Below are 27132 nucleotides of genomic sequence, written 5' to 3'. Positions count from 1 at the left end.
TTGAAGCGTCTCCTGCCGTCTCTTGGCAGTATCAAGAGGTCTTTCCTCARTTACGTCCACGACATAAGACAATATGATGCCGACCGCCATTCACAGTAGAACCATAAACACCTTCACCTCCCTCTCAGTGAATGGTGTACTTGTAGTCAAACCAACACCCATTGCAAATGACGAGCTCGATTCGACGTGAGAATCGTGAGTGACCCTGCGCCAACTTCGTTATGTATACTGTAGCAGTTTAAATTCCTTCTTATCCAGAATGGACCAAATTTAAAATTTTTTTTGTATGCTCAGTAACCCTCCTTATCGACACCTCTCTCTCTWTGGCCCGACYSCGTCGAAACAGCACGTTTTCTGGGCCTACCATTGGATGATTTCAAAGATAACTTCTCTGAACCTTACCAAACTAACGGGAATTAGATAAACCATACAACAACAATAATAATTCATGCYAAACTTCATGAAAATATCTTGTCAAAGAAACAATTTTCCATAAGAGGACTTGATTTCGAATAAATTGTTTGGAAATTGTTGCGTAGCTTTGAACAATAAGCGGTGCAAAATTTTGTGAAGATACTTTTCAAATAAGTCATCAGTGTGTATGAAGTGACTAAAGCGACCCAATCTGAACAATTTTTTTCGAAAATTGTACAGTTGCTTTGGATAATGGTCTGTGCCGAATTTCGTGAAGATACTTTGTCAAATAAGTTCTATGAAGTAACTAAGGCGATCTAATCTGAGCAATTTTTTCGAAGATTGTACCGTTGCTTTGGATAATGGTCCGTGCCGAATTTCGTGAAGATATGTAGTTAGTCAAATAAAATAGTTTTCTATACAAAGACTGGATTTTGGTCGATCAACGATCTTCTTAGGGGAAAAAAGACGTGTGAAAAATTCCAGGTCGATTTCTCACAAACTAAAGTGTAGTTCGCGTATTTATTATACTATTATTTAGTATACAGAGAGACGGGCGTATAAATTATTTCAAATACTTCAAACAATTTTGAAACTGTACGAAAAATGTTCACTCTCGCTTTTCTTTTAGATAAAAAAWTTCAAATGTGGTGCCATAAATGCCCTAAATATTTAACTTCCGCCCATCGTTAGTGTAAAAGTTTTGTTACAAATTTATTTTTAGTCGCGCTCAATGTCTTTACATTTGTTTATCTTTGCTATTATCAATCCACCAGCAGATTTGCTTCTATAAACATTGTTATTGTTGTATTTAGAAATGTTTCCTTTCTACACAGAGTTATAACAAATGCTCTGATCTTAYATATCGTAACCTAAAATACAAAATAACGTATGATCAAAAAATTCGAAATTGAGTATTTCATTGATTACGGCCCACTACTTCAAATTACATACATATAGTACATATCTACAACATTTTAAGGCTCTACTATCAGATATAACCCAGATTTTATCAATATTTATATTTTGTTTAACTCATGTTCCATTTTATAACGTGTTTCATTCTTTCTCCTGTAAATTTCCGAAAATGTCGTTACGTTATTTTGCATTTTAGGGGACGATATGTATACGTTTATGAAAGAATAATTTACATATAATTATTAACAAATATATAAATGACAAGTAAGAAAGAGCTAAGTTCGGGTATAACCAGTTCACACTATTGCAACTTGCAAGGACTAAAGACGGGACGTACCTTCAGGTTCAGACTGTTTGTTCGAGTTTTCTCCCGATTTTATTGTATATTTTAAGCACAAATATGCACCGTTATATAATAAGAAAAACACGCTCCTCCACTTTATTAAAATAACTCACATATTGGCTGATATATGCGGTATAAAGTCAACCGGAAGTCCGGAAATGTTCATATTTGGTATGGTGGCTAAGGGACCAGTCAACCCAGGAAAGACTTCTCTCTAAATTTCAACTATAAAACTGGCACATTGTTCGATATTTTCGGGAAAAAGTCAATAATGGGTACTGGAGTCCAAATATTTGGTACCTAGGGACTTGAACAGTTTCTGTTGAATTTTGTAGGGGTAGCTATATTTCGCCTATTTTGACACTGTGACATAAGAATATCACGTACCAAATATGGTTAAAATCGGTCGGGCGGTCTCAAGATACGAGTTTTCAAACGAGGGCAGTGCCACACCCATCGTCCAATTTTGATCGCGGCTCCTTTAAAGCTATCTCATACCATTCCGGAAGTAAAATTTAATGTCTCTTGCTTATTTAGTTATTGCTTTATTGTGCTTTTAGTAGTTTTAACAGTACCGTTATATCGGCCGTGAGCGGGCTTATCATCCGATTTCATCCATTTYTTACAGTGTCGATAGGAGTACCTATAATATTTGCGCTAGGCGAATTTGGTTGTTGTGGCTGAAGTGGTTTAGGAGATATGTACATTAAACTTAGGTTAGGGGGCGGGACCACRCCCACTTTTTCAAAATTTGTTTCTCCACAGAGGCCTCTTGTCCTTGCRTCCTCTTGTGTCAAATTAGAGTGTTATAACTTAATTTAGTGGTTATTTATGGTAATTTATACGTTTTCGGTTAATGACGTTTTGTGGGCGTGCCAGTGGTCCGATTACGCCCATCTATGAACTCGTACTTTTTGTTTACCGATACGTACAACCGTTAGGTGAACAAAACTATAACACTGTAGCAGCTGGTTGCAAGAGCATAAATATGTGTGTAAATGTAGTATCTCGTTGAAATTATTCGGAACAGCGGATGCAGCTAATTACCGGTACAAATATCGATATATATGTATATGTATATATATATATATATAGCATACTCAGTGTAAACACTGAATATGTAGGAATTAATCGAACACAATATGTCCGAAATGTGAATGAACTTCCGATCAGTTTAGAAGAGCGAAGTAAATCGTGCCGATCTGTAACGTTGGAATGYCRCGATCTGTACAGTGTTTTATTTTCGCAAAAATTCTCTCACATATCTTATCTGCATTTGTGCTGGAATGATGTGCTATTGGAATTTTTCGAAAGTATCAAGCGAACGCACACTTAGCATGATAATGTTAAACAAACACACCTTTGATTAAACTCGCCACAGTGAACAGATAAGTCATGCGACACGATGTGTCATGTTGCAAATTTTATGTATGATGTCATTGTGAATGAAATTCAAAAAACGAAAAAAATAGAAAGGAAAAAACATTTAATAAAAATTAATATACAAGAAAGATTTTGTACAGTAATGAATTTGAAAACTGTTATGAAAGAAAAAATTAAAAGGGAATTTAACGTTTGGAAACTAAACAAAATCGCACGGAGTCAAATTTCAATACGGTTCGTAGCCTAATTCGGACAATTTTCTGTTGGCGGTGTGGCAGTTGCGAAGCGCTGGGTTATCAGGCGTTAAGAACACTTTTTTTTCGTTAATAATTCCGCATAGTCAAGCTTTGCCCTAGTTTATACCTTCTCCAAATATTCAATGTGGAATCGTGAATCTTACGGCGCATATCAGTGGATCCATGTTCCGTCGATAGTCACGAAAAGACGTAGGATCTACTTCGGATTGCGCGTAAACAGCGTCAAAAACCGCTGAGAAGTGTTCTCACAGTTGCGCTTGTTGACCGAAGTGACCAAAGAAGCACCAATCGAGACGATAGCTTTTTCAGGCGCAATAATTTAAGATTGACCCAAGTTGTTGCTGTTGTTGTAGCGGTTATCAAGTCCCCGTTTAGATGGYAAGGTTCGGGTTGGTTATCCTTGAGGTCATCTAACGAGAACTCCAAGAAACGCGCTGTTTGTCTAAGTTCGGGTCATGGGGAGAAGGGTGCTAATTGTGTGGAGTGGAATTCGCAGAGTATGGGGTGGGGTGKTTAAAGCCATGCGTCGGTGAACGTGTTAATGGCTCCACTGTGAATGGCCGTCAGTGCGTGTCTAAAGTTTGTTTGCTTCCGAATTTGATGTCGTCGACGTAATAAGGGAAATACCTTTGGTGTTCCTAGAAGGCGGGCCAGCTTCAAGCAATCAAACATTTTCGCAGAAACCATCCCAGCAGAAATTKCTTTGAGAAGAGATCATTATGACGAGATCTTTGCAAGAGTTTATTGTCTCAGCTTTCTCACTCACCCTTAATCGGTGTACTGCTAATATAAGTTCGTACATTTGTTTCGTTATCTTTTATGGCAGACGTTTATATTGTCTTGGCTCATCAAAATCWTCATCTCGTTTCCACAAGCGGACAAAACAACGCTTATAGTTCATTATGACTAAAATTTAGACGTTAGCTATATACGAGAATGTACTACACGAATGTAAATAGACTAAAAAAACCTGCTCAAAAAGTCAGCCAGATATCTCTAAAACCGATAACTTATTACAATGAAACTTGCAGATTAACCTGACTTTATGCTCTTGCCGATCCAAACGGGGTTAGATTGCCGAAAATCCTTGGCCGGTTAAAATCCGGGTCAATTCTGGTTACGTAAGACTGGCTGTCGTCGGGCTATATCCTCTCAGCTCTTCTGCTTACCTCATTTCGGTTCAAAATAAATGAAATAATTTAGATCTTTTTACCGAATTGCAGCCTGATATCTCAAAATAAATTTATAAATAGCATTTGAATAGACAGTTCAACTTGTCTATCCGATAAGTACAACTTTTCATGGTATAAATCCGGTTATTATTATTATTGGCTATTGATACTACTATGAGCAAAAAATAGTAMATCTTTGTTTATAGTTTTAAAACTCTTAAATTATTCAAATTTCAAAATCTATGTCTTCCTCTCAAAGTAATACCTCTTGGCCCCAATACACGTGTGCCAATAATTTTTTCAATCCTCGAAACAGTTGTAAAGTCAATTTCCAGAGTAGACTTCAAGGCGCGATTCACGTTTAATGTCTTCAATTGAMAAATCATCTTTCAAAATTTTTTTCACTGATCCTTCCGATATTCCCACAATGCCTGCAAGATCTCTGACTGTTAGTCGTCGATTTTCACTCACCAATTCCTTTATTTTATTGAATCGTTGATTATCAGTTAATGTTTATTGCCGTCCTGGAAGTCTTTCGTCAACAACGTGTTCTCGACTCTCTTTGAATAATTTGTACCCATCAAGAACATTCACATCAACATAGAAGAAAATTAATTTGACGAATGGGTTTTCACATGGAATTTAAATTAAAAAGTCTTACTATTTTTGCCCTTAGTCCATCTGTCTCCTGTCGCATCAAATTGAGATTGTCTACGCTCTAAATTATTATATTTGTACAAGTGTGCGTAGAAAGATTTTATTTCTCATAATTTCATCTGCGTGATTTTCGTCACGCACAAAACCCGCATCTTTTCTTCTTTATTCGTAAATCCATCATTAATTTGGTCACCATACTCTATTTACTTTCACAGTTATTCCTGTCTATTTGGCAAACATAAACGCCGGCTATCAGTGCGTACTCGACAAAACGATTGTCAACATGGCGGTACGGTCTACATTCCTACGAACACATACAGCTATGTATGTACATACATGCATATCTATGTATGTATGTAGCTCTGCCAAATTTCTTTGTGCTTTCGAATGTTTAGTTAATTCCTCAGGCGTACATTGACCTTTGATTAATGAACTTGTCGCAAAGACACGCAGTCATTGCAGCAGTACTTGCTGTAGTCGGTACCGTGTTTTTGGGTCAGAAGCACATGAAATGCAGAAAAAGATTTCACAACAAAGTTGGAGAGGCATTGCAGATTCCTAGAAGTCAATCAGTGATTTTTTTTTTTTACCGCTAGTCATGCTCCTCCCAAACCTCGGTTAGGAATTAATTTGAAAGCAAGAATGTGATATACTTATGCAATCGCTGCTGAATTAGCGCGAAGATGGAATAGGCACTCCAACTTTGGCAATCTTTCCAAATTTTTTTTACTTTATTTTACACTTTTTGGGCACTTATCACATGTGCCTGTGCGCCATGTTACGTGAGTTCATGCAAATGCGGCGCGAAGTTGTGTTAACATTTACCTCTTTGTGACTTTGTGACTTATTTGCTTAAGTGCTTATATGCTCTTATTTCTATTTTTGCACTAGCTTCTTAATTATTTGCGTCAACTATGTATATTTCCAAAGCCTCTTATGATAGGGCAACACCACATGTTATATGTATGTTTACATACATGTGTATGTATGTATGTGCGTGTGCTATGTGTCTACTCGCTGCTATCTTATCAGCCATACATATTTGCTTGCTGCTCGCTCTACTTTTTTCCTCGTGAAATACCGCTCCTTTAACCGGCTAAATTGCTCGTATGGGACGCCGCCCAATTGCCAAATATATAGAGAGCATAATTCTATATACCTCTACCATGCATATATATATGTACGTATGTAATTACATATATACCTATGAATAACGATTATAAGTCACAATCAGCGCCAAACGTAACTGTGATGTAATTTTTTTTTATACTTGCGATTATTTCTCACCTAACCTAGACTCTATGTTGCGCTATGTTTAACATGCTGTTACTTATTTCACTTTTATTTATTTATGTATTTATTTATAAATTTATTCTTTGTGTTAATTTGTGAATCATAGTATATACATATATATGTATGTATATACATATGTATATAAAGCAATTGAAAATCGATTTATCAAAAAAAACTTCAGCAACTGTCGATTGTTGAGCAAATTTAAGACCAATCGAGGCGCCATAAATGAATGATTAGGTGCGGCCGACGTACATACATACATATGTACATTCCAACCTATTTACTATTTGCTTCTATATATAGCGTTGTGTTTAGATCAAATGTTCAGTGTTTCGAACAGTGATTTGTTTTATAAAAGTGTGACGCAGCGCTTATGTGATTGAAGAGCAATTACTCCTCACTGTACTCTNGCTATCAGTGCGTACTCGACAAAACGATTGTCAACATGGCGGTACGGTCTACATTCCTACGAACACATACAGCTATGTATGTACATACATGCATATCTATGTATGTATGTAGCTCTGCCAAATTTCTTTGTGCTTTCGAATGTTTAGTTAATTCCTCAGGCGTACATTGACCTTTGATTAATGAACTTGTCGCAAAGACACGCAGTCATTGCAGCAGTACTTGCTGTAGTCGGTACCGTGTTTTTGGGTCAGAAGCACATGAAATGCAGAAAAAGATTTCACAACAAAGTTGGAGAGGCATTGCAGATTCCTAGAAGTCAATCAGTGATTTTTTTTTTTTACCGCTAGTCATGCTCCTCCCAAACCTCGGTTAGGAATTAATTTGAAAGCAAGAATGTGATATACTTATGCAATCGCTGCTGAATTAGCGCGAAGATGGAATAGGCACTCCAACTTTGGCAATCTTTCCAAATTTTTTTTACTTTATTTTACACTTTTTGGGCACTTATCACATGTGCCTGTGCGCCATGTTACGTGAGTTCATGCAAATGCGGCGCGAAGTTGTGTTAACATTTACCTCTTTGTGACTTTGTGACTTATTTGCTTAAGTGCTTATATGCTCTTATTTCTATTTTTGCACTAGCTTCTTAATTATTTGCGTCAACTATGTATATTTCCAAAGCCTCTTATGATAGGGCAACACCACATGTTATATGTATGTTTACATACATGTGTATGTATGTATGTGCGTGTGCTATGTGTCTACTCGCTGCTATCTTATCAGCCATACATATTTGCTTGCTGCTCGCTCTACTTTTTTCCTCGTGAAATACCGCTCCTTTAACCGGCTAAATTGCTCGTATGGGACGCCGCCCAATTGCCAAATATATAGAGAGCATAATTCTATATACCTCTACCATGCATATATATATGTACGTATGTAATTACATATATACCTATGAATAACGATTATAAGTCACAATCAGCGCCAAACGTAACTGTGATGTAATTTTTTTTTATACTTGCGATTATTTCTCACCTAACCTAGACTCTATGTTGCGCTATGTTTAACATGCTGTTACTTATTTCACTTTTATTTATTTATGTATTTATTTATAAATTTATTCTTTGTGTTAATTTGTGAATCATAGTATATACATATATATGTATGTATATACATATGTATATAAAGCAATTGAAAATCGATTTATCAAAAAAAACTTCAGCAACTGTCGATTGTTGAGCAAATTTAAGACCAATCGAGGCGCCATAAATGAATGATTAGGTGCGGCCGACGTACATACATACATATGTACATTCCAACCTATTTACTATTTGCTTCTATATATAGCGTTGTGTTTAGATCAAATGTTCAGTGTTTCGAACAGTGATTTGTTTTATAAAAGTGTGACGCAGCGCTTATGTGATTGAAGAGCAATTACTCCTCACTGTACTCTCCCATAAATATTGGTGTGTATTTTTTTTTTTTAATATTTCTATATAATGTATGTACATATATACATATACATATATGTATAATATGTTCTAATGTGCTGAATAAAAATTCACAGCTTTAGAGTTGTTCTATATGCATATACTTACGCTGTATTACTGCAATCACTCTGAATCATTTCAGAGGGCTAAGCAGAATATCTGATCAAAGTTCATTCTTATRAGAAAACAGGGGAAAACGTTAACTATGGTTGCACCGGAAGTTAGAATACCCTTCAGAAATACAAAAATTTCCATGCAAGAACTTGATTTTGATCGATCAGTTTGTAGGGCAGCGATATGCTATAGTAGTCTGATCGGAACAATTTGTTCGAATATTGTACCATTATCTTGGATAATAATCCACGCCGAATTTCGAAACGATATCTTGTTGAATAAAAACAAAATGTTCCATATAAGAACTTGAGTTTGATCATTCAGTTTGTATGGCAGCGATATGCCAGAGTGTACTGATCTAAATCATTTGTTCGGAGATTTCGTCCTGAACAATACTTCGTGTTAAATTTTGTGCAGATAAATTGTCAAATAAAGAAGTTTTTCATACAAGGAAGCTATACCCAATAGTCGTCCAATATCGGTGGTTCCGACAAATGCAGCTTCTTGAACCGAAAAGGATGAGGTCAAAATTTTAGAGTGAYATCTCAAAAACTAAGTGGTACGCGTATACAGACATTGTATATRGGGTCTTCGTCCTTTTCTTCTGGGTGTTACAAACTTCTTKGCACACTTAATATACTCTGCTCAGGCTATAATAAACCGTTTTTGCTTAACATTATTGCTAGGCCGACTTTTAGTTTCTTTAAAAAATTGCCTTTTATAATGTATGTGTAATCTATGTGTTTATATTTATTCGAAAAGTTCTGGATGATCCGCACCAGTCCAGCAAGGACCCGTTTTATGACCGAAACCCCTTAACCAAATGTGTTAGAGTTGGCTGAAAAAATCGCTTTAATGCTAAAAATTATTTTTCTATCACATTTTTTCTCATTCGATCCAATGATATCATGTTAACATTKCAAGGATGCAGGAAAGTTATTCGTATCTTATCGTCCGACAGAACAGAAAAAAATAGTTGACAGTATATTATAACATCTGTAGCTGATCAAATGTGATATTAAGCTGCTTCTCCAAWTCAGGTTTGTCCTCAAAGTCGTCTAAAAAGGCAGGTTACAATTTAGTCAGAGAGTATTTGTTGGTAAAAAGGCAACMGAGATACTTTTTAAATTTTATTTAAGAACTTGAAGTTGGAAACTCAAAAAATTTTTGTATTTAAAGAACACAGATTCAGAGAAAATTACGATTATTTTTGATGCCATAGCTAAAATGTTAAAGAACTCATAATCAAAATTTTTTCAGAAAAGCATGATTAATATAATACGGATAAAMAAATTGTGGCACATAGTCAGAGTGGACTCCTAATGTGATCTAATGTGATAGTTAGTAAATCAGAATTCCAAAATGAGCAATGCTGCGTCATAATATGAATTACAGCTAAATATAGCTACACTTCTTTAAAGATTTTTCCATATATTTTTCATGGAAATTCATCGCTTTCCAATTTCGCAATTARTTTTATCAAAGAAATGGGTCTTCCCGAAGCAATTCCGTATAATTTCTTCTGTATGTATTTTTCCACAAAACTCAATATAAAAAATAGCATGACAACACTGTTACAATCTATATTCCAGTCAAATGGCGCATTTTATACCCTAAGTATACTTAATGTACTCTTGGGTATTAGTCTTAAACTCTCACGTGGCATAACCTACCTCAACTCGACTTATTTTATTGTTTGCTAAAATTCGCATGAATTCCTTCCAAMATTTTTTGCACAACATGGTCTTAGGTTCTTGCGTAAATTACCGGTTCTGCGACAGGGAGCTTGATACAACAGAACCCCTGCTAATTGACTGCACAGCAGTCTGTAGACGCAGGTTCAAGGCCCTTAGATCCATGTTTCTCTTCGCTACCACTTAGCAAAATATTTGACTTTATCAATATGCTTGGGCTAGGTGAATCTTTGGGATTTAGGAGAGGCATCTAGGGTTGCTTATTAATCAAGACCGATTAAACCACTGTATATCCACCATAATGAAGTATCCACTTGCACCTGCGTACTGAATTCAACTGGCTAACCTCAACTAGAACTCAAACATAGCGAGCAGAAAAGAGCGAAAATGTTTTGCGTGTACAATTATAATTTTTTTCAAACTCTTACCACAATTTTCTTCTTATTTGCAAATACACCGCGCCCTCGCCCATAATGAAAGTAAATTGCTCGCGTGCGCATGGCCTAATAAGCTGCCCTAGTCTAGTATTTCATTTCTATTTTCTTTCTTTATTCTTTGAATAACGAAAATTAGTTAGAGTCAGACTCTTTTAATTGCCACTACTCGTGCACACACCGCCAGTTGCACTTTTTGCACAATGCAAAGCGCCAAATGTGGACGAAATGCAAATGCATCGTTGCAAATTGCGTTCGTGAGCTGCTCACCGGYCAATAGACAAGCGAATCAATTGTATTGTGTAGCTACAATTGAGATTAAATTGCCATAAAGGCATACAAGAATTGAAGTGGCCGCCAAAGCCGCTGCAACTCTCAAGCCGGTGGCCGGCGTGCGSTTTCGCATTCAAGTGCTTGCGCCAGCGGAGACKARCGCTCTGCATAATTGTAGGCAATTGCGGCTGCGACTACTTAGACGCAAGCGATTGTAGAGGCCAACAAGCGGCGAGGACACAGAGCGTCTGGCGAAGCGACCAGCGGCGGCAAGGCRGGTCCATAAATTGAAGCCCAGCGGCTGCTAGAAATTAGGAGCAATAGAAATAYTATMTGTCTGGCTATGCTTAAAGCAAATGCGTATGTATGTTTGTGTGTTCGAATATAATAAAAACCGTTGATGTATTGATTTTATTATTTAGTAGGTGTAGACATACTTTTAGCAGTGACTGTTTTACATATTATTTTKATTTTACCAAAAATACGCTTTTCTCATATAAATTTCAATCTAATGCTTTTAGGTGGCGCCTTTGCTGGTGTAATCGACGATCACGTCTCACCGTTCGGCTACATGAAGGGCGAGGGCATCGACGCTGGTTTCGGCGAACACGACTGGATCTGCGATCGCGATAAGCCACGCACGGATGCCATCTTCAACGCGCTGGGGCCAGTGGATGGGCGCATATCGGGAGCGAGTAAGTCTAAAATTTACTTTCATTTGAAAAAGATAAAATAATGTTAATAAAAAAAACACTTCACTTTACAGCTGCGAAGCAAGAACTCATCAAATCGAAGCTGCCCAATTCGGTGCTYAGCAAAATCTGGAAGCTGTCCGATGTCGACGGTGATGGTTTCCTGGATTCGGACGAATTCGCACTCGCGTTGCACTTAATCAATGTGAAACTGGAAGGCAACGAACTKCCGAATGTGCTGCCCGAACACTTGGTGCCACCGGCGAAACGTTGCTAGTGTTATTAAGAAAACAAATTTTTACTTTATCATTTCTTTTTTGTTTGTTCACAACTTAATTGGCGTTATGACGTGCGTACGTTTCACCTCGCTTCAGTTTCCTATGAATGATATCGTTGCTAATCTGTTAATGTTATACGAAAATGGTACTATGCGCTTAAGTCACCTAAAGCTACTATGTAAACTACTCCTATTTATATGGTTTATACAGCTACATATACGTATATATAATTTGTTGTCGCTTATGTAAGCGCTGGCAATCGGTATGCACAAAGCGTCGTTAAAAGTGCATTGTTAACTATGCATGCATACAAACATATACGCAAGGAACGTTCCCAACTTTTGTATACCCAACTAAGCGCTAAATTCACTAAATACWTGTGTGCATRTGTATGTATGTACTAGGTGTATATGATCTGCATGCTTTGCATTGTATGTAAGATATGACACTAGTTACATATGTATGTATATTATATTGCATATTAAGTAAAATTTTAATTTGAATTTTAAACGCGTACCCTCCGCATATCATGTGAATGTAACTGCAGCATATATGTATATATTATATTTTTGGATATTTCATATGCATATGCGTCAATATTAACTAAATATACAAAACAAATTGAAACGAACASAAAAAAGTTTGTGAAACACACTTTAGTTGCATATACATACACACATACATGCATGCATAAATATCTAAGCGCTTTCTTTATAAAATTCGTTTTATATTTATATATGGTATATATGTACATATATATATAATATAAATGATGAAGTTTTGTTCGAAATGAAACTATCTGAACTAAATGTAAATGTGTACAGCAAATGAGAAATTAAAAAATTAAAGTGAAAATTTATTTGATACATACAAACCATAAATGCAATTATTTGCACTTTTAACCGCAATGTCGTATGCACACACASGAAAAACATGTTACAAACCTAAATAAATCCATTGCATATGTAAGAAAACAAAAAAGGGTAGCTTTCACAGTTCTCGCATTGATTTTGGCTCAGTTGCACACATCAGCTGAGTTTTGCGCATTTCTTTCCAGTTTGTAGGTTATAAATTTTTGCTTGTTTTCCACATTTTGTGCAATTTTTTAACAATTTTTTGTTTTTTTTTCTGAATGCAATATTTTTATAATCTTTTACAAGCGTATAAGTATGTATTTCAATTTGATTGAAGTTTTGAAGTCTAATTGCAATTGCAGAACATAAATTGCCTTAAATAAATTGCAATTGTTTAAATTATTTAGCAAAAMACAATAAAAGTATACATTTTTACATATTATATACAATTTGCCACATATTTCTGTATGTAGCACATATATAAATATGTATGTATGTATGTATTACAAGTATAAAATAAAAATAAAAAGTTGTAAACAAAGTATGTAAATGAAATTTTATATAGATATTAAATAAAAATAATAAAACTTTTTCGAAAATAAATTTTAAAAAATCTATGRTATTCATTCAGGGTTGTTGTAGAATCAGATAGTTGACTGAATCAGAATGGAAACCGATAAACCAATGTAGTAGGTGTAGGTGTCATGAATCTTCCTTTTCACTGTTTGGCTTTCGAATGGATGGAAAAGCTCCTAATCTGCCGTAGGAAGCATTGGAAGCGTAAGAACTYAACTCCACTCCATTGGAAAGACTAGGTGGATAAGAACCTGGTTACACTTGGAATCTCCAATTGGCATCAAACAGCGAAAAATAAGGACTGGCGCGTTATTGTCAGCTCGGCGATAATCGCRTATAAAGAAGAAGAAGGTGACATGAATTCAGAGCTCTTTTTATTGGTTTGATGTGCGGGGAGAAATGATGAAAAATTATATCATGAAGTTTGTAACACCCAAAAGGAAGGAATAAGATCTACCAACGAGAACAACGTGATTAAAATGAAATAAAACGCTCAAATTTTGCAAAAAATAGGTTGTGTGTTTTTGTTATGCAGATATTTTATGCCATTTATGATTTGAACAAATTGTCGGCCAAATGGACACTACTCAGTGCAGTAGTTCGACTGGAATTTCGACTATAGTGCGTCGAAYGTTGTCTTCAAGCTTTTGAGCGTTATGGTTGATTGGCGTAAACATTTGATTTGACATAYTCCCAGAGAAAATGATCTAGAGGCGTTAAAGCGCTTGGGAGCAGTTTGACTGGGACATTTCTGGAAATTAGGGAGCCGTCAAAATTTGAACGCAATGTGTTCATGTTTAGACGTGAAACAGTGACAGTCGTTACTCGAATATATATCTCACGACAGTAGGGTCTATATACTCAAAACGGRCCCGGATTTTTATCTGGTCAAGCACTCTCAACTCGGCAGCATTCTAAATTATTGTAGGGTTATTTTCTGATGCTGCAACAACAACAGTGMCCGTTTCGCTTGTAGAGACTGATTGGATAAAAATCCTGCATTTGTGCCTTAGAAACTCCGGCAGGTGAGGCATTAAAAAGTTGGGTTAAGTACCGACCCWAAAACACTGGCAGCAACACTATTCTGATTTTTAATCGCTAAGCAAAACTATTAATTTATCGATGCGGAGAAGTAATTTACAAAATATATTAAAAGCTCTATCTAAATTGAAGAAGCTATGCGCATAATCTAATTTTTTATACGTGTCACAATTGGACGTCCCTAACGCTCGAGCTTTGAGCTTTCAACTCTTTTACTAATATGCAACAACAAAAGTCACCAACAGAGAAAATCTTGCACCGATAATTATCAGTGTTAAAAACACCAATATCTGTCACATCACACACACACGCCAAAGCGCAGCCGGTTCAARCGAAATTACCACTGACAACGAGCAACACATATCTTATCGGAAACACACCAATTAGAAAAGCCACAAAGCAACAAATTAATCACTAAACATTTGATTAAATATTTATAAAGACCACAAGCAATACAATTGAATTCTAGTATTTTAACAGCTGCCAAGTAAGCGAAACCAAACGAAGTTTTTGATAAATTGTAAGAATGGCTACTGTGACCTATGAAGAAGTCAAAGATGTGCCCAATCAGCCGAACACTTTCGTGATTGACGTGAGAAACAAGGACGAGTTGGCCAGAACTGGCGTGATACCAGGAGCAATTAGCGTACCAAGTAAGTATATGCATATTTTAAAGGGGTACAGAAATTTTAAAAAGCAACAACTAAGTGGATATGTATAACAAAATGTGTACTATATCCTGGTTGCTGAAAGGTGTCACAATCAAGGTGTTGAATTGAATAGCTAAATTATTGTAACTATAGGCGAATAGTTATTTATTTATTATTTTTAGGAATCATATTAATGGGTTGAGAATGAGTCGCGTTTACCCTGTAAAGTACTCACATCTGTTAAAAGTTAAAAACCAAGGCACCATACTAATATTTATCGATTGTAATAAATATAAAAATATGTAACACGAACTTTAATCTGCCCATGCCGTATATGCGATAAACGATAAATGACATCCTTAGTTATCACTAGAGAAAAGTCCCGCCAAAAGCACATAAATCACCGGGGAAAATTGTTATCTACTGAGCCATAAAATTATAATTGTTATCTACTGCACCATACAATTATAATTCCCATTAAAATTTGCAAGACGGAAAACCAGTAACACAAATTAAATACATACATATATGTATATGTATATTGAATCATCCAGATCAACACTTATTTTGAAAAAAAGGGATAGAAACGGTATTTGCTAAAAATCAAGGTCAAGGTCCATTCATTTTGACAGTAAACAAAACAAAAGTTGACAACTCACCCATATATGTATGTCCAAATCTATAAATCAAAAATAATACGTTTTTATCTACAATTTTGAAGAAACTTAATAATTTATTAAAAGCSGAATTTTGTTTCAAGAAATAGTCGATCAAAGGGTGCTGCAATCAATGAAACTTCTTAAAGACAAATAAACTAAATTTGCTATTTTAATCCTCYCACAGTGCCGGATCTGGAAGCCGCTTTCCAAATGTCTGAAATTGATTTCAAAACGGCATTTAATCGTGACAAGCCGAGCACGGAGACAGTTTTGATATTCTCTTGTCARGCTGGTGGACGCGCTAAGCGAGCTTACGACTTGGCGCTGGCAAATGGTTACAAAAAGTAAGTAAACATTATATACTAGACATTAATATAGCAATTAAACTTTGTATTATTTCTAATTGCATTTAGCGCGAAATACTATCCCGGCTCTTGGACTGAGTGGGCTGAAAAGGAGGGTTTAAATAAGGCTTAAGTGGGCGCAAACGCAAATAACAAAATTCAAATGACAGTTGAATATAATATGCTTAGAACGCGTATGTAAAAGAGAAAGTAGCAAAAAAGTTGAAAAAGTTAAAACATATCAAATATGCTTAGTAGTGACATATAATAATCATTGCGTTGCTGCACTATTGCATGCTTACAATCAAAAGCTAATCAAAGCTATAATCGCTATCTATTGCATTTAAAAGTAGTACGAGTAGCATACAATTACTGTAGTGAGTTTATTGAATAAATTACAAGTATATAAATAATTTGTGTGACTTAATGAATGATATATAAAATTGGCAAATTAAAAAAGTAAATATTATTTTAAATATCAATAAAAACTCGCTGACAAGTTATTACAGTTTAATATCTTGCAGCTCACCCCAACTCCGGCCCATTTTGAGTTTGACCTTGAGCGGCACGCTTAGTTTAACGCAATTCTCCATAGTGAGGCTTAAGATTTTGGCCACTTTTTTCGCCTTCTCAGTGGGCAACTCGAACACCAGCTCGTCATGTATGTGCAAGACAAAACGCACAGCGTTCGCGCTAGTTATGCCCAATTTGTCGCGGTACTTCTCGATGTTCTTCTCCATACGTAGAATAGCATTCTTAGCTATATCGGCGGCAGAGCCTTGAATCGTCGAATTGATGGCCTGACGTTCAGCGTGTTCTGAAATGCAATGAAATGTAAAATATATAAATAAATACCTTTCGCAATCAATTAGCTTATGTATATACTTTTCTGCTGTGGTTCACCGCTGTTTATGTGCTCCAGATAACGACGACGACCCGTGATGGTTTCAATATAACCATTATTGCGTGCAAATTTTACCACTTTATCGGTATAAGCTCTAAAAAAAATTGAAAACAGATTAAAATATGTTTGATAAACCGAAAAAATGCAAGCATTCACCTTATACCCGGATAGGCCAAATGGAATTGCTGTGATAGTGACGTTGCTTCCTGTTCGGTACACTTCAAGGCATCGGCCAAGCTGCGCATGCCCATGCCATAAACTATACCATAGCAAATCTGCTTGGTGCCATCGCGCAATTCCGTGGAAACAGCATTTTCTGCCAGCTTGTGCCAGCGCGCTGCTATTGCGTTGAAAATGTCGCGATCGGTGTTCATAACTTTCAGCAGCGCTGCGTCCTGTTTGGTAATACAATTTTTATTGTAAGTGACATTATTAGCTTAAAAAAACTTAAGCGCACCTGTGAGAGATGCGCGAGTATGCGCATTTCAAGCTGACAAAAATCTGCGGAGAGCAAGCAGCGTCCACTTTGCGTTGGGAAAAATGCGCTGCGACAGGATATAATTACATTTTCGCTGCCTTTTATATAAAATTCATTATTATTAAATCATAAGATTTCAATTCCGTATTTACGAACCTTCCACAGCGACCACAAAGTTTTTGGCCACATTTTGTAAGTTGGGCTCAGTCATGGAAATACGTCCAGTCTGCGTATAGGTTATACTCTGACCATGTATTCTATCATTTTGCACGCATTTCAAAAGTGGTTGTATATTTTTGGATAATGCAGTGCTTATTTTGCGATAGGATATGATGGCTTGCGAAATTGGTGAATCGATCTTTTCAAGTATTTGGCGGGAAGTGCTCACGCGGCCGCTGGGTTTGCGGTGCAGACCAAGTACCTAAAATTGAAATGCTCAGAATTATTTAAGACTCAAAATTAAAAAAAAAAAAATGTATGTTCATAGTTAGCAATACTAATTTTGTCACTAAGAATTGCACTCGTTGTGCATTACCTTTGCCACCGCACTCGAAGAGCCCAAGTTGAATCTGCCACCATGCATTTCGTAGACTTTCAATTCGAGTTTTTTCATCGTTTCCAGCATTTGTTGGTAAATTTTCCGCAAAGCAGCCTCATTCGCTGGAAAGCCGATCAATTCCATATTGCAAAGTGAATTCTGCAAAGGCATTTGTAGTTCTAACAAATAACACAAAATTTTAACGATATTCTTTTTAACAAAACAATTCACGAAAAAAAACTAACCTTTAAAAAATTTATACAATTGGCCTGAACCGATACGTTTTAGGTTTTCTATTTGGGTTTTCAGTATATGTACCGTAACGCAAGCCTCCACTGAACATCTGTGGTTAATTTTTTTTATTAAAATATTTATGCAAACATTTCAATGAAAAATCAAATAATAAATATTTTGCATTACCTAACCTTAGCCCTAATAGTGCTAACTGTATCCAGGCCGTAACTACCATAACCGCGTCCATTGCCACATAAGCTGGTGAGTGCTGTGCATTCCGGCGCGAATTGGTGAGTCTGCAAAAGAAAAAAAAAACAAGAAAAAACGTTAACTTCAGTTGCACCGRAGCTAAATACCCTTCACAGGTGCATTTCTGTTAGTAATTATGTGTTCAGTTTGTATGGAAGCTGTATGCTATAGTAATCCGATCTGAAAATTTTTTTCGGAGATTATATTATTACCTTAAGCACTAATCCAAGTCAGATTTCGTGAAGATACCACGTCAAATGTGAAAGTTTTCCATACATGAACTTGATCCGATTGTTCAGTTTATATGGCAGCTATATGTTATAGTTAACCGATCTGAACAATTTCTTCGGAGATTATATTGTTGTCTTAGAAAATAATCTATACCGAATATATCTTATTAAATGCAAAAGTTTTCCATACCAGCACTAGATTCCGATCGTTCAGTTTGTATGGCAGCTATATGTTATAGTTAACCGATCTGAACAATTTCTTCGGATATTATATTGTCGCCATAGAAAATAACTTGTGCCAACTTTAGTGAAGATACATTGTCAAATGTGAAAGTTTTCCATACAAGAACTTGATTACGATCATTGAGTTTATATGGCAGCTATATGTTATAGTGGTCCGATATCGGCAGTTCCGACAAATGAGTAGCTTCTTGAAAAGAAAATGGTGTTTGCAAAATTTCAAAACGATATCTTAAAAACTGAGGGACTAGTTCGTATATATACAGACAGACGGACAGACAGATCGAATCAGCTCAACATACTGATCATTTATATATATACTTTATAGGGTCTCTGACGCTTTCTTCTGGGTGTTACAAACTTCGTGACAAAATGAATATACCCTGTTCAGGGTATAAAAAACCATAAATGTTAATATTGATTTGTAGTTCAAATGTTGTTTGTACCGACTGGGTTGCAACAAAGGGAGAAGGATGTTAAAAGAGTAGGTTTAGTGCGCCATACAAAGAGATGTTAGGGTAATGCCGAATCTCTTTGCACGCAGGACGAGTAAAAGTGGACAGAGATTAAGCACTTACTTTGGTAATAATACCGTTCATAATAACACATAAACCGGTTCTACGTCACAACTTATATTTTTATCGATGAGTTTAATTGTTGTTAGCTTACCATCTGTTGGAAACTCATGAATTTATCCGGCTGCAGCAGCCAATTGGCCTCCTTGGGATCCTCCAGGTCTACGTGCAGCTCGCTGAGTTCACCCAAAACACGGTACAATATCTTCAACTGCTCTTTAGCATCCACACAGAGTAGCGTGCATTTACCGGTGGTTAGCAGTGAGGATAAGAATTTGCATTTCATTTCGGTAGTCACATTGGCGCAAGTGCCCTCTGGCTGCATGTTCATATAATAAACTACATTTTCTACGACACCAAAAGCACAACCAGCTAAATATGTATCATCGTCGATTTGAAACTCTTTTGCGACCGCTTGTTGCGCCTCATTTTCGCTGCCGGCGCGTTGATTTATTAGCAAATTGCCACCAATTAGCGGTTTGCATTTACTCTCCTGCTGTTGCAAGCCAATACAGAAACCGAAACGTTTAACCGCCATGAGCTCACGTAGCGCGGCATTGAAGAGTTTCTGGTCACCACATATGTCAACAATCTCAAGACGTTTAAAATTGGTGGAGGCGTCATCAACCTTGGTGCAATTCAAAATATGCGATGCATTCAGTTGCAAAGGATTCTGAAGCAGTGAATTCTCCAGCGATAAATCTGACACTTCTATTGAACTAGAGCGATGCGAGTTTGTGGCAGCGGCATCCTTCGTTACACTGCTTTTGTGCGCGGTTCTTAAGCGTTGTGTTGTGCGCAGCAGACGTGAGGCATGCACTGAATGCTTCGCCGGCACGGGTGAATCGATCACAGCTAGTACAATTTGCTGCGATTCGGCAATTTCGTCGTCATTTTCTTTATTGGCTGTAATTGATGAGTTGGTAGAAGCAACATTGTGCGGCTTTGCTGCTTCAATCGCAGCATTGATACCAGTATTCAATTCGAAGGAGTCGTCCGCGAGGAAAAGTGATTGGTCAAAGTGTTTCTCTGTGCTCGTGGAATTTTTGTTGGCATTGTATGTTTGTGGTGACGGTTTGGTTTCCGCAGTATTTATGACATTCGAATTTCGTTGATGGTTACGTGGACTACGACGCGGTCCTCTGCTTATAACCTGTGTTGCTTGTGGCGATTGCTTCACCGAGTTGGGTTTATTTTTGTTGCTTGCTGTTTGCTGCAAAGTTGTGGGAGTGTATCCGTTTGCATTATTTTTCGAATTTGGTATTAATATTGCACTATCATTTGTTGCGGGCTTTGAAATCGCTAGAGGTTCATTAGATTTGCGTAGCGTATACTTTTTTGTCTCAATAATTATTGCTTTTGGGGCAGGTTCATGTTTCGCTGTTTTCAAATTAACGTCTGTAGCAACGATTTTCGAGTTTTGTGGAACATTTTTCGCACATTTTTCATCAAATTTATTTTTATCTACAACTTTATTTTTGATTTGCAAAATTTTGGCTTTCTCGCTCGTTGCTGATATCTTGGTGACGGTGCTAGTACCTAGATTTTCTTTATTACCTTCGGCGTTAATATTTTTGGCAGCAGTTGCAACAACTAAAACCCCATTTTTGCTCTGTGCATTGATTATAACGGGTTTTTCTCTACTGCATGTTTTATTTGATTGAGCTGTCAATATTTTTGTGTCATCAGCTTTTTCTTGTTTTTGTTTGCTGTTTAAACTGGAATTTTCCCGCAACAGTTCTCGCTGCCTTAACGCAATTAAAGCATTTTTACTCGTTGACGGTTTTTCATTTAATATAGAATGCTGTTTCGCCTCATTCTCTTGTCTTTTCAACTTTGGTGGCGTTACCTCAGACTCTTTTCCATGCTCCAGACTTTTACGTTTAACGCCATGCTCCTTTTCATTCTCTTCGCATGACATGTGTAAACTATTCATTGAACTCCCTTCATTTGCACGTTCCTGCGTCCACTTAATGCCACCTACACCGATTTCATATTGTACAAAAATACGTGCTTCTTGTACTAGCAATTTGGCGCCTTCGGCTACTGTCAAACCCACTTTGCCCGTTATGAAAAATTCCCGCGCTTGGTTTCTTTGCAGCGCTTCATAATCCGCTTCATTATCATGCTGTTTGGCTGAATCAAAGCTCAGCGCGTTATATAAAACCTTTTCGACTTCGAAAATATCAGCGTTTGCTAAATCTACCAGCGTTGTGATGCCAGCGTCGAAGAGTGCACGCGCACGTTTGTGATTCAAATCCGGCAAACGCATCAAATCGATCAAGTCTCTATGTATGCCGAAGAAGAGACGCTCCTTAAACTGCGAAACAACCAAGGACAGTGTGGGCCACTGTAAAGAGTTGCAAAACGCCGTGACTATACCGGCAAATGTGGACGACATTTGCTGCAGACTTTGTAGCATGCCACGCGTGCACTTATATTTAGCGGCCACGGTGTTGATAGGTACTTCATTGACCAGTTCTTGTAGCGCTAGCGCGGTGTAAAATCTGAAAACAACAAAAATTATTATTAATTGCCATTGTCATATTCAAAAATCTAGAACTAGCTGCAACCTTTTATGTATCTGCATGAGTTTATAGTCCAATTTCGACTGCCCGCGCATAGCACGCACCAGAAATGACTCCTTAACACCAACTAGTTCACCAACTTTTTTCATAGCCGGCGTCAATTTCTCCCACATATCGAGAAATAGCAACCAATCGAGATCTTGCATTTGATAGCACACCGAGTAAGGTGTCACCAAATACACAGCATGCAGTTCGGATTCCAGCACAAAGCAACGTCGTGATTTCTGCAGTTCAGCGAACAGTATCAAGCCATCAGTCGGCGGCATCGAGGCAGCTGTAAGTTATTTATGCAGTTATTTTCTTATTTTTTTGGAGGGCTTACACTTACCCAAACACGCTTGACCTAAGCGTGTGGCTACATAACTTTCTCTATTTGTTTCGCTATCCACTTGCAGGCGTACAAATTCATATTCTATAAGAAAATCGAGTGCATCTGTTATGAAATGTTCTTGTTGTTGTTGTTGTAACGGCAGAAAATGTTCTTCGTCATCTTTGCTTTTATCCTTTCCTTGTTCACTAAGTTGCTTCTCCGCGCTCAAAAGTGTACAGTTCACAAAGCTCTCAATGTCTTCCTTTGTGATGGCCACACCGGAAGAGATCACTTCCAATAATGCGCGTTTAAGGTGAGTCTGTGTATGTGTTTATGCTTATTTCATCAAGTTTAAAATTAATTTTAAAATTTGAATTGGAAAAACTCACACTATTCTCTTGTTCCAGGCAGGAATAAATTGGTTTCAAATCTGCTTGTATCAGCTCTTGGCCAATACGGGTGTTAGCAGGTGTGCAAATTAATATCGATTCTCCTAAAGTGTCCTGTAAGAGAGTTAAACGATATCGAAATCTAAAAATATTATATAACAACAATTTTACCTTTCCTGTGCGTCCTGCGCGGCCAATCATTTGCCGATATGTGAGTGAGCTCATTTGCCTACCGCCAAACATTGGTGTACGTATCAATACGCGTCGCGCTGGCAGATTAACTCCAGAGCTGAGCGTGCTGGTCGCAACAATTATCTTTAAAACACAAGACTTGAAGCTCGCTTCGATTATATCGCGTTCTTCACTTGTGAGTCCCGCGTGATGAAAGGCGCAGCCAAATGTGATCATTCTTTCGAGCACAGTGTCGAGACCTGTAATAAAATCATTATTTACTAGCCAACATTTGGAAATAAAATTTTAACATACCTGTCGGTATATCACGCAACTGCTTTTTTACTTCCTCAATTTCGTCACTTTTTATCTGCGCGCGCAACCGCTTACCATAAAAGTCGTCTTTACGTATTAGCGATTGTATGGCGCTTGCCAACTGTGTAGCTAAGTTTTCACACCAATCTTTAGACGGACAAAATACAATTACAGAGCAGTTTTCTAGTAATGTTTCAATACATAGATGTGCTACGTGGTCATTGTCATTCTGTATTTGTGGCAGTGGATATTTCGCGCCCTGTAAGGGTTCGTTGATGTCACGCAAAGGACGTAAATTGCTATCGAATATTTTATTACCGATTTTAATCATCTCCTGCAGCGCAACTGGTCGAAAATCTGTTATATATAATTCTGCGTCTAACCAACGTTTCAGCAGCTCGACATTGGCTAATGTGGCGGACATTGTGACTACTTGCAACTGGAAGCCATATTTGCGTGACATATACAATAACTTGGCTATTAGCAGTTCCAGTATATAACCACGCCCTGGATCGGAGATCAAGTGTACTTCATCCACGACCACTGTGCCTACGTCGTCTAGTTTACCTTGCTCCATTAATTTATTTATAATGGAATTGGCTTTCTCTATGGTACATATGGCAACATTAATGCTATCAAAACCGCCAGGTGGTGTGTAGCCTCCGAAGAAACCTTCAACACGATAACCGGCTACGGTTAACAAATCTTGTAGGTAAAACATTTTCTCACGAACCACAGAAATGAAGGGCAGTATGAAAAGCACCTTTTTGCCACGCTCAAGCACGGTTTTTAAGAGTAAAATCTCACTGACTAAAGATTTACCAGCAGATGTGGGAGCAGAGTAGACCAGATTGCAGTGTTCAAATATAACCTGGATGGAAAGTTACTGTAATTTTTTTAAAATCTATTATATGGTTACAAACCTTTGGATTACTGAGACATTCTATTTGCCAGTCAAACATTTTTACTACACCTTTCTTTTCATATTCCTTTAACACACTATGCGGCAAATGCCAGGCACTAATTCGTTTCAATGTTTCTAAATCGCGTATGTTTTCGTTCCCTTTTTTAACTGTTACAACAGAAGAGTTTGAAAAACTGGTACTTCTTTGTGTATAAGAAGCATTCAAATCTTTTCTCACTTGTATTGGCTGCAAAACTTCTTCAACTCTAGCCACTTCCCTGCGACTAATTTTCAATTCTTTTTCTATTTGCTCTTTTGCTTCGGAACTGCTAGCATCAACGCAGATAAATCTACTTTGGTCCAACTGACACGCATCCAATTCATCTATTATATCTGTAGGCTTCTCCTTACATTCAGAAGTATCTGCTAATTGCGACATAGACAAAGAGCTATTTGCAGCCATATCAGACTTGTCTTTTTCTTCTTGCATACTTTTCACATTTTCTAAAAGTTCTTTTAAGTCTTCAGAGGATATAGGCATATCTAAATCATTATTCACAGCCTGCTCATCTTCCAGAAGCATATCATCTAGATCTTCTACAACTTCAGCCTTTTCCTCCTTTATAATTTCAAATGCTGCTTCGATTTGTGAAACACGCAACACGGATCCACTTTTTTCAAAAGCACTTTTTTGCTGTTCACCTTCTATTGAAAATGTGAATCCACTACGAAAAAGTTCAGTGTAATTCTCTGCTTTGTTACTTCCATTTAATGTGTTTGGTTTCTGTAGTGTGGAGTCTGACTTGCTTCGACGCAGTCGTCTCCGTTCCTTTGCGGACACATTCGCATTTTGGACTGATGTTTTACCGCCGTTATTTCGAGATAAATGCCGCTGCGTGCGTGATCTGCTAAACATAGATAAACCATGTATGGAGCGCTGACCATGTTCCGGCGATTCCTGTATCACTTCGGCCACATCTGCTTTATTTTTTAAGTTATTAGGAGCATCTTGCTGTCCTTCATCTTCTACTTCATTGTCAATAGCGTGACGCGCCTGGCTGTCTAAATTTAATAAAGTGCTATTCCCAATGTCTAGCGATTGGGAAAAAGCCATGCCAAAATATTTTTTAAAAACTTAACTTAGAAATTGTAGAACTAAAATATTAATTTCAAATACAAACAAATGAATGAATCGAATGACCGCGTTTAACTGCTTTGCCGACTTTGTTGATATGTTGTTAAAGTGGTGCAGCGACGAATGATTGCCACAAGCATTTAAATATGAAAATGTATTTCAAAATTTTATAAAACATATTTTATATAATTTTATTTTCATCAAATATTGTTATAAAAAATTTATAATTATTAAATAGCTATATAAATTGATTCGTTTTAATATTATTAACTTAGCTTGATATTTACATTTTATAAGATTATATAATAGTATATATGTATAAATACTGAAAAAAACACACAAAACAAAAAAAAAAAAAAGAATTTTGAAACTCCTTTTCACTCAAACGCTGAAAAGTTTTTACAAATGAGCAAAATATTACTTTAAAAACTTCAATCTTTTTTTATAATTTTTCCATTACATGAAAAATCACTTTTTCACATAAAAGCATAAAAAATCTCGACTTTTTCAGCGTCTTACAAAAAATTCACGGTTACTATTTAATTTAACACAATTAGAAGATTGGTTTATTAAATTAGGACATGTGCGCATTCAGAAATATAGTTATGAAATCGCGACGAATCAGGTATTTGTCGTATCCCCGAGAGCGAATCGACTGGAGCAAGCCAGAATGGAGGTTAACCACAGCGTTAAAGCGTTACAGGCCAACCAAGCGCATAATTCAGTTGGCAAAGCCGATCAATCGTGGCATGGGAAAGGTCTACTCAGTCTCGTCAGAAAAGAAACTGAGAAACACGATAACTTACCAACGTAAGCATATACAAACACATTGATAAGCATATTTATAAAATAATCGTTAATTACAGCTTCACAACGTCTTCTGGAATTGGCGGTCCCGCCAGTGAAACCGCCGGGTAATAGAGATAAACGAAAAAATCCCTATCGCATACCACCGAAAGCATTACGCGCCAAACCCACAGCTCGTCTACTGGAACTAGCAGAGCCAAAGGAGCACGATTACCTTGAACCCCTTAACCCTTGGTCCATATCAAAATCGGCACTAAGGGCTAAGGCGTCTCAAAGAATCGAAATGCTCTCCAAACCTAAGAAATACAACTAGTAAACCATTTAAAATTTCTGTTTCAAATCATTTGTCATTGATCAGAAAATCGACCAAACGGTATGTCGCGTGCTAAATCTTTTTTATATTAAACTTTTGTTATTAAAAATTGTTTAAATTGTTAAACAAAAAATTTAAGTAAATCGTTTCAATACTGAATGTTGAAGAGAAAACGACCACTTCCCGTGTTCTCAAAGGCCATGAGGTGATTACTCCTATATAGACCTTAGAATGCTGACGGATGTTGCTACTATAATCGACTTAAACGCAGCCAAACAGATTTAATAGGTTAGGTTGGGTTGTAGGGTTGATCTTGTCGATGAATTCCATTTGGAATAAGAATCGTCCGCAGAACCTTTCTCTCGAAAATTCGTATCGCAAACTCATCAGATGTTGTCATTGTCTATGCCTCAGCACCATATAGCAGGCCGATGATGATGAGTGACTTGTAGAATTTGGTATTTGTTCGTCGAGAGAGGACTTTCAATTGCCTATTCAAGCCGAAGTTATCGTCATCAAAAGGATCAAGGGAGGAAGATTCGCTCTCTCACTTTAACTCACTTTCCAACGGATGTGTTTTAGCTACCCAATGGATACTTAGTCTAAGACCGAAAGTCGAGAACTGCTTGAGCCATATGTAAAAGAATCCACTGCAAGTGAATGGTGCTCAGAGAACTTTCCCCACAATAAAAAAGTATAAGTAAATAGCATTTTTCTATTATTTAATATTTTAAAATAGCACTTAAAAGAATTAAAGAATAAAAAAATTAAATTGTCATTTTTAGACATTTATTAAAAA

The 27132-nt window shown here is 36.9% G+C and overlaps 4 protein-coding genes across 10 annotated transcripts in view; 3 read left to right on the top strand and 1 right to left on the bottom strand.

The window, feature by feature from the left end:
• Positions 1-12130, top strand: part of LOC108977510 (EH domain-containing protein 3) — a 23177-nt gene extending 11047 nt beyond the window's left edge. For 2 of the 3 annotated variants that reach the window (XM_018947222.1, XM_018947224.1), the window contains 2 exons: positions 11381-11554; positions 11626-11828. In XM_018947222.1, coding sequence (XP_018802767.1) covers positions 11381-11554; positions 11626-11828 — 377 coding nt within the window. Of the gene's footprint in view, positions 1-11380; positions 11555-11625 lie in introns of all 3 variants that reach the window. The other variant, XM_018947223.1, reaches the window with a different exon arrangement.
• Positions 12131-14601: 2471 nt separating this feature from the next.
• LOC108977509 (heat shock protein 67B2) lies at positions 14602-16366 on the top strand. Its single transcript, XM_018947221.1, has 3 exons — positions 14602-14953; positions 15794-15953; positions 16023-16366. The coding sequence occupies exons 1-3, from the start codon at positions 14827-14829 to the stop codon at positions 16084-16086; spliced, it is 351 nt and encodes a 116-aa protein (XP_018802766.1). The 5' UTR covers positions 14602-14826; the 3' UTR covers positions 16087-16366.
• Positions 16313-25411, bottom strand: LOC108977508 (DNA polymerase theta). 5 transcript variants are annotated; one of them, XM_018947216.1, is made up of 16 exons: positions 24098-25411; positions 23175-24045; positions 22860-23119; positions 22689-22802; positions 22468-22618; positions 22318-22434; positions 21975-22263; positions 19496-21908; positions 18294-18403; positions 18119-18216; positions 17871-18052; positions 17492-17756; positions 17315-17433; positions 17014-17252; positions 16839-16951; positions 16313-16770 (listed from the first exon to the last, which is right to left on the bottom strand). In XM_018947216.1, the coding sequence occupies exons 1-16, from the start codon at positions 25190-25192 to the stop codon at positions 16457-16459; spliced, it is 6750 nt and encodes a 2249-aa protein (XP_018802761.1). In that variant the 5' UTR covers positions 25193-25411; the 3' UTR covers positions 16313-16456. The 5 variants fall into 5 exon arrangements, with proteins under 5 accessions (XP_018802761.1, XP_018802760.1, XP_018802762.1 ...); XM_018947215.1 differs by having other exon boundaries at positions 22318-22618; XM_018947217.1 differs by lacking the exons at positions 16313-16770; positions 16839-16951; positions 17014-17252; positions 17315-17433; positions 17492-17756 and having other exon boundaries at positions 17904-18032; positions 22318-22618; positions 24098-25192.
• Positions 25412-25665: 254 nt separating this feature from the next.
• Positions 25666-26471, top strand: LOC108977503 (testicular haploid expressed gene protein-like). The gene is made up of 2 exons (XM_018947210.1): positions 25666-26023; positions 26080-26471. Exons 1-2 carry the CDS (start codon positions 25795-25797, stop codon positions 26331-26333), a joined length of 483 nt encoding a protein of 160 aa, XP_018802755.1. The 5' UTR covers positions 25666-25794; the 3' UTR covers positions 26334-26471.
• Positions 26472-27132: the final 661 nt, after the last annotated feature.

Source organism: Bactrocera latifrons, unplaced genomic scaffold (genome assembly GCF_001853355.1).
Source record: "Bactrocera latifrons isolate USDA-ARS-PBARC rearing strain unplaced genomic scaffold, ASM185335v1 scaffold_90, whole genome shotgun sequence".
Taxonomy (NCBI): Eukaryota; Metazoa; Arthropoda; class Insecta; order Diptera; family Tephritidae; genus Bactrocera; species Bactrocera latifrons.
This window is presented reverse-complemented; position numbering and strand designations above follow the sequence as displayed.